Genomic DNA, 8391 nt, shown 5'->3' on the forward strand with positions numbered 1-8391 from the left:
AGCGGCCCAACTTTGCCGCTCCTGGCCGGCTCCCCAGCGCGAGTTGTGAGGCGTGGTTGGGCGGACTAGACGCTTTGGGGGGCGTGGGGCTTCCCGGCAGGCGGGAGGAACGGAGCTAGCGGCTCTGGACAATGAGCTGGGCGGCTGGACGCTGCGGTCACTTTTAACCAGGGGCGCGGGCCGGCTGGCACCTTCGCGGCTCCACCTGCAAGGAAAGGGCGGGATGCCAGGGCCAGGTGTCCTGGAGCTCTAGGCCCCTCACAGTTACCCGTCCCCGAACCGGTTCTCTCTGTGACACTAGGCTGCCTGGAGGCTTTAACAGTAACGTGTTTTGTGGGGAGCTCTCTGGAGCAGTCGCGATGGCCAGCACCAGGAGTATTGAGCTGGAGCACTTTGAGGAACGGGACAAAAGGCCGCGGCCGGGGTCGCGGAGAGGGGCGCCCAGTTCCTCCGGGGGCAGCAGCAGCTCAGGCCCTAAGGGGAATGGGCTCATCCCCAGCCCGGCGCACAGTGCCCATTGCAGTTTCTACCGCACGCGCACCCTGCAGGCCCTAAGCTCAGAGAAGAAGGCCAAGAAGGCGCGCTTCTACCGAAATGGGGACCGCTACTTCAAGGGCCTGGTGTTTGCCATCTCCAGCGACCGCTTCCGGTCCTTCGATGCGCTCCTCATGGAGCTCACCCGCTCCTTGTCGGACAACGTGAACCTGCCCCAGGGCGTCCGCACCATCTACACCATTGATGGCAGTAGGAAGGTCACCAGCTTGGATGAGCTGCTAGAAGGTAGGAGGGGAGGGCGCGGCGCAGCAGGTGCAGCCAAGCACTGGCAGGTGCAGCGGCTCTGGGCCGGGCGCTCACCCGCCTACCCAGCGCTTTCGGGAAGCCAGCGGGGTGGCTTCTAGGAGGCCATGGCAATTGCATGGTTCTGTCTGTTTCTCTATGGATTCTGTATATGGGGCGCGCACCCATATATACTCGACTTCGCCCCCCCCCCAAAAAAATTGCCTTTTGAAGGAAAGAAAGAAAAATCATAACAGGCAAATGTAGGTGTTCATGGCATCTCCTAATATTAGTGAACTTAATTTTGTTGAAGTACAAACTATTTGAAAAAGTGGTGCTCCCAGACGGAGTTGGGTAACCCCCTAGTTAATAAGTTCTAACTGTCCAACCTTCTGCGTGGAACCAGGAGTAGGCGCCTGTAGCTGCTGTTTCACCATATTGTACACCTGCTCTACCCCAAAGCTATGGTTGGGAAACACTCTAGGTTGGCTTTCCAGACTTGTTTGTGAAGTTACATGAGGTCAGAGGGGGGTTCTCATCCTTGGCTGTATTTTGGATACACTTGGGGACTTTAAAAAAAAAGTGGGGGGTACCTGGGTCCCACCCCCAGATATTCTGATGTAAAATTGGTTTGGGGTGTGGCTTGGGCATCTGCACTTTTAAAAGCTCCCCAGATGATTGTAATGTGCAGCTAAAGTTGAGAACCACTGTGCTAAAGGGTTATCCACATTTGGTAGGTAATGAGGTGAATCAAGGTCAAGCTCTCTTCCATTCTCCTCTGAGAGTGGCTAGTTAGAATGATGGTTACAAGTCATTGGAATCAGTAGTTGGGACCCATTATAAATTAGTAATAGTGCAGTGTCAACCTTGCTTCACTCAACAGAACTGGCTGTATGTTGGGTCATCCATTGTTTATTGCAATAGTTACTCTCCTTTCAGAGGGGAAGAAACGTTAGCAGTTAAGAACCTGTTTCCTGACTTAAACAGCACCCAGAAAGATCAACTGAACCCAATTATGTGTTGATTGCATGTTTACATAAGCCAGTTTCATATATCTTTATTAAGGGAAGATAGTCCATAATGGCATATTGTACATAGTATCAGAGCACTATTGGCTTAATGAGAAAGAAAGGAAACAAAAAAATTGAGCAAAGTGCTTTTCTTATAATATTTCATTTTAATACCCACAATAATTCTTAAGGCATTATCCCCATTTTATAGATGAAATTTAAGCAATGTGCTTCACCACACATACCTGGAGTCAAGATTCAAATGGGGCTCATGACTGTAAAGCATACACTCTTTCAGTGCCTGAGGAGTCCTGAAAGTGGTTGAGTTTCTCTATTTAGTCACTTTTCTCAAGAAGTTTTCTCTACCCCATCTACCTGAGGACCCAACCAGAATTAAATTGTGTCTTCTGTTGGTGTGTGTGTGTGTGTCATCACATTTCTCTTGGTTAGTTGAACATAGTTTTAAAGGTTTCTGTTGGAGCTTCATGAAGGCAGCTAGCTGGAGGAGGATAAGTAAAATGAAAATACAGTGTTAAAAGAGCATTATCACTTTTCTTAATTGTGTTTAATACTTAAAAGCAATATTTGTGTAGCTGTTTCAAAACTGAGTAATCCATTTCCTGAGTGACCCTGGGTCAAATCAGCAACGCTGAGGAAGGACCGAGGCAATGTTGCTTCAGCACTTGTTATGCTACTTACATGCCCTTGGAATGTTGTTTGTGGTGTGAGCTCAGAAGCGACAACAATTTTAATATTCTTCTTTGAACTAATATTCACAGTGTATTTGCTACATAAAACAAATGTACTCCAAAGATTAATATCATCAAGATGACCATTACGATCATTAATTATTAACGGTGCATATTGTGCATTGAGTCCACCACTGCCCAGGGGGTGCTGGTCCATTGGGTCTAATTGTCAAGCTGTAGTTTCAGCTACAAATTAGCAATTAATAAATTTCTTCCAATCATCATTCACTGATTTTGGTGGGTGAGGATTTTGGGAAAATACTAACTACATATGTAGAGCCCAAATTACATCACAATGTAATAAATGATACACTTTTAACACAAATTTTTGCGCAACAAAAATGTTTCCATGGCCCAGCCAATTGCCCGTAAATTACTTGCAAAAGAAAATTTGGCCAGTCACTTATTTGTGCTAGTGGCATTCTCTCTGACAATGGATCTTTGTTTAAGTCTTGAATTCCCCACAAGATGAGTGGGATATTCTATAGAAATGTATTTTTTTAAAGAAAAGAAATAGCTATCAGTGTTTAATATCAATCATTCCAGAATTTAATACTTCAGTTAAAATTTGTGCACTTAAATGTTCAGATTTGTCCTGTAGAAGAACTAATCAGTTATCTGTGAAGTTTTTGCATCAATAGAAATAGTTCTACAGGAATGCCATGTTGTCAACATTGGCTTCTTTATCTCTTAGTCCACTGTATTTAATAAAGATTCTCTTGGGTCATTTTTTAAATAGCATGGTGTTTAACTGTTCTCTGCTTTTTCCATTCCATGGAATTTGTAGTTAGAAGATGTTGTTTTCTGTTTTTTTCCCTCTTAAAATGTCTTTAGTGAAGATTAGAAAGTGATGACTCAAGGTAGCAGGGTATAACACTCATTCAGAGCCCCAATCCCATTGTACTCAGATGACAAAAGAAATTTGCATGACCCAGATTTTTTTCTTCTTCCCTTGACCTTGAGAGTCTCTGGACTTACTATTCTAGTGTAAGCTGGCCCTCTTCTGGCACTACACTAAACCAAGCAGCATCTTCAGCCCATTGGCTTACCTCCCTTTGCTGGAATTAATTTCACTCAGCTGATGCTATAATTTTGTTTATTCTTTAAAACTAGACAGCACCCTCCTTTTAGAGAAGTATTGTGACTCATAGTTGAGTAATGGGAAAATCAGGTTGAGTTTTCTGAAGCATGAGCCTGCCAGCTTAGATCATCTCTAATAACCAGCTAAGGATGCCCAGGTGGCTCTTTCTCAAGTTCTGTTAGGGGCTACCTTAGTTACCTAATACTGTTATAATAGAAATACCACAAGAGGATGGCTTTGCCAGATAGAAACTTATTTTCTCACAGTTTGTTGTTGTTGTTGTCATGTGCCGTCAAGTCGGCCCCGACTCATAGCGACCCCTCCTTGGGTTTCCAAGGCAGTATCACTACGGAAGTAGGATTGCCCAACCTTCCTTCCGAGGAGTGGCTGGTGGGTTTGAACCGCCAGCCTTCTGGTTAGCAGTCAAGTGCCTTAGGCACTATGTTTTCTCACAGTTTAGGAGGGTAGAAGTCTAAATTCATGGTGCCAACTAAAGGTGAGGGTTTCTCTCTCCATTGGCTCTGGAGGAAGGTCTTTGTCTCTTCAAGTACAGCTTCCTGGTTCCTTGGAGATCTCCATGTGTCTTAGCATCAGTCCTCCTCTGGGTCTAGGAGGTTCTCAGTGCAGGGACCTAGGGTCCAAAGAATGAACTTGACTTCTGGCTCTTCTTTCTTTGTAGTATGGGAGTCCCTGTACTCTCTGCTCACTTCTTTCTCTCACCTTTCATAAAATAAAAGGTATGACTCAAGCAAGGGTGTGCCTTGAGTAAGGATGTGACTTGAGTCACACCCTCTTACAAGGCTGTGACTCAAGACACACCCACAGTAATCCTGCCTCATTAATATATAGAAGTTAGGGTTTAGGGCACAAAAAATGGAGGGTAATTTTATCCGATCACAAAATGGAGGACAACCTTACAATACTGAGAATGATGCCCTAGGCAAGTTGACACTTATTTTGGGGGGACACAGTTTAATCTATGACAGGAGCTAATGGTCCTGGACTTAGTTCTGTTCCTGAATCTTGTCTCCTTCTGTGCATTTTAGCCACATTTGTAATATTTTGATGTCCTGAAGAGATATGACCAAGGGTAGTAGGAAAAAACCAGGAGCCTTGAGTTCTACTAACTGTGAATTTGGGGAAAAAAAAATAAAAACGCCATCTCAACTCCCCGGCCTTCAGTTTCCTTTTTTATAGAATGAATAATTGATAGATCACCTCTCTAACTTAAGTCCTTTCTAGTCTAAAGGTATATACCTCAGTCCCTGGTAGCACAGATGTTTAAGAGCTTTGCTGCTAACTGACAGGTTGGAGGTTCAAGTCTACCCAGAGACACCTTGAAAGAAAGGCCTGAAGATCTACTTCTAAAAAATAAGCCATTAAAAATCCTATGACAAACAGTTCTACTCTGAAAACACAGTGTCACCATGAGTCAGTAATTAATGACTGAGTACATGATGGCCCCAGTTGACTTTGCCTTGCCAGAACCTGACCTCTTGAAAACTGTTGAGGCTGCAGATGTTCCACTGCCAACCAGGGAGTGGGATTTGTGGCTCCAATTAAATGTTTGCTAAGAGTCCCCAAAATTAATCTCTATCTCTGTCATTTCAAAGTGAAATGTTTTATGTTCTCTCTGTTACTCCTCAGTCAACAATAAATGGTTACATTTTTGGCATGTGAGAGAATTTTAATTATTTTGAGAAGTGGTACTTTCATTACTCCATTAAGTTAACTTTAATGAAGAAAAACATTTAAGAAAAACAAGATTCCAAAGAAATAAATCACTTGAAGTTTGTGAGGTTTCCTATTAAACCTAGTTTGCTGTACTTACTTGGTTAGGTCTGTCTCTTTCAAGGTGGAAAAAAAAACAAAATTCAGTTACTGAGAAGTGTTTAAGTCAACATGAGTCTCCATTAGAACCCATATTACAATTAGGTTCCCCCTCCCTCCTGAAAGGTAGTTTTAATAGTAATAATAGAAACTGATACTTTTGGAGCTTGTTATTGCAAGAAAAGAAACTTAAACCATTTGTACATAGAAGTCAGAAGGTGTCCATTTTAAAGGCACTTGTAGTCATTGGATATGGCAGATTGATGCTGAATTCTAGGTTTGCAAAGCCTTCTCTACTAAGCAGAGTTCTAGTTCTTCAAGGCCCACTTCAGATAGCACCTTTCTAACCTTGAAAACCCTTAGAGTGCACTACTACTCTGCACATTTGGAGTAGCCATGAGCTGGAACTGACAGTGGCAACTGGTTTGGTTCTTTAGTTTAGGAAGTCTTTCTAAGAGCTCTGGCCAGTTGGTCAAATAGTTGTTGATTGAGGGCATACTGTATACTAGTTGTTACAGGTGCTAGAGGTAGTCTCTACCCTTAGAGAGTTTACAGTTCTAGGAGAGAGAGAGTGAATAGGCAAGCACACAGGTGAGATAGTTTCAGCTGAAGTATTGTAAATGAAGTGGTAATGAGATGGGGCTGGAGGACCACATTGGCTGGGATGATTTTGGAGAGGGCTTCTCAGAGGACAGGAAGTTGGAGCTGAGGCCTGTGGCCAAGCTTATAATGTTCTTCTCTGAATACTCATAGCACTTCATTAACCTCTGTAATAAAACTTAGTTTTGTAGTCCAGTTAATGGTATATTGGGTCTGTCTTTTGTACTAGGCATGCAGTAAATTCATTGAATAAATGGCCTAGAAAATGTTTTACCTCTAAGTCCTTTGGTTATCATGGGAAATTTTGTATAAATTAAGCTTTCATAATGGTGTTTCTAAATATTTGTGAGATAAATATATTGTGTGTGTATAATAAATTAGATTATAGTTTAAATAAATCAAAAATTTAATAGTTGGAGAAATTCTGTGTAACTCATCATTCTGGAGAGAATGACTCTCCTGTAATACCCATTTATATAAATTTGATTGTTCTCTACAGCTTATTTCCTTAAAACAAGGAAAATTAGATGTACTGTAATACAACCACATAATAAGCTTTTCCCAGAGGTAATGGGAAGAGAAATTTTCATTTGAAAATTGTGAAGGATTGTGGAATGAAAGAGTATATGGGAGAGTATTTATGAGATTAGAGTATAGCACAGTAGATATTCTGATAGTTATAAGCCAAGATCAATATTTCATGAGGTTTTAAACTATGGAAATGAACATTTTATGATCCTGTGATGTGAAATAAAGGAAACTAGACTCCCCTGAGAAATGATTTTCAAACTATTCTCTCTTCAATGCCTATGGGTTGTTGACTTATGTCTGCTCCCCCTGACTTGGTCTTCTCCCCTTCCCCACCTCCCCAGGCACCCATCACTTTTTTTTTTTTTTTTTTTAAATCTTTGCTACTGATAAGCCACTGCCTTGTAGATAAGGGTTCTTTTCTTCTTAGTCTGTTAAAAGGTAGCAAGGATTGTTTTTTATTTTTAGGTGTTTTGTGCACAGGAGCCCTTGTGGTATGGTGGTTAAGCACTCTTCTGCTAACCAAAAGGTTGGTGGTTTGAACCCACTGGCTGCTCCTTGGGAGAAAGATGTAGCAGTCTGCTTCTATACCTTGGGAGAAAGATGTAGCAGTCTGCTTCTATAAAGATTTACAGCCTTGGAAACTCCATGAGGGCAGTTCTTCTCTGTCCTATAGGGTGGCTATGAGTTGGTATTAAACTTGATCACACTGTTTCATTTGGTTTTTGTGCACAGTCATTGCATGAGGTACCTTACCAGTTTTATCTCATTTAACCCTTGTAGTTCAGTTTTTGGTTTTTTGGTAACCCTTGTAGTGCTCTGTAAAATACTTGATAAATTATCTTACTCATTTTACAGATGGAAAAGCTGAGGCTTAGATAAGTTAAATAAATTGCCCTTTACACCAGTAGTAAGTGGTGGAGCTGGAACTTTAATCCTTTCTCCCAGATTTTGAGCTTCTGTGCTCTTAATTGGTATGTTTTGCTGCCTGTGAAGAAATGGCGGTCCATCAGTTTACATTGGGGATTTACATCAGTTACATTAGGTCACTGCTCCACGTCTCTATTTCTGCTGCGGCCAAACCTGTAAATTGTTTATACTTGGCCTGTAAATATTGCAGCAGTTCATCAGAATGTTTTATCTATGTTTCTTGAGGGATAACATGTTACTGTATACACCTGCAAAGTGAAGTCTGTGCATTCAAAGTCTACAGAGTTATCTTGCTAAGTTCTCCTTCACCTTGAATGTCCAGTGACCCTGGGAAGTGTTTCTGAGGGTGGGAAAAGCAAATGATCTTGTTGGCTTCATTTGGATGTAGTTACCCAGGTTTACAGGTGAGGAGAGACAACGCAGGGACTCCAGAGTAGCAGGCCGGAAGAGCAGGGAAGGGGATAAAAGCCTTGAGCCCCAGGCTTACAGGTGAGGAGAGACAATGCAGGGATGCCAGAGTAGCAGGCGGGAAGAGCAGGGAAGGGGATAAAAGCCTTGAACCCAGACAGAAGAACCATCAGCTGAAGGGATTAGGTGAGGAGGGGAAACTCGGGAAGAGCAGGGAAGGGAATAAAAGCCTTGAACCCGGACAGAAGAGCAGTCAGCCCCAGGGTTACAGGTGAGGAGAGACAACTCAGGGACACCCAGCGTAGCAGGCCAGAAGAGCAGGAGAAAGGGGATAAAAGCCTTGAACCCGGACAGAAGAGCAGTCAGCCCCAGGGATACAGGTGAGGAGAGACAACTCAGGGATGCCCAAAGAAGCAGGCCAGAAGAGCAGGAGAAAGGGGATTAAAAGCCAGGAAGCCAGAAAGAGGAACAGTCAGCC

The 8391-nt window shown here is 42.8% G+C and overlaps 1 protein-coding gene across 1 annotated transcript in view; it reads left to right on the plus strand.

Moving 5' to 3' along the window:
* The first annotated feature begins 359 nt into the window (after positions 1 to 359).
* The window catches only part of DCLK2 (doublecortin like kinase 2), a 229198-nt gene continuing 221166 nt past the window's right edge, over positions 360 to 8391 (plus strand). The window contains exon 1 of the mRNA XM_007951540.2: positions 360 to 780. Within this exon, the coding sequence (XP_007949731.1) occupies positions 360 to 780 (421 nt within the window). The remainder of the gene's footprint in view (positions 781 to 8391) is intronic.

This window comes from Orycteropus afer, unplaced genomic scaffold (genome assembly GCF_000298275.1).
Source record: "Orycteropus afer afer isolate SDZICR_OR568_19922 unplaced genomic scaffold, OryAfe1.0 scaffold00297, whole genome shotgun sequence".
Lineage (NCBI taxonomy): Eukaryota > Metazoa > Chordata > Mammalia > Tubulidentata > Orycteropodidae > Orycteropus > Orycteropus afer.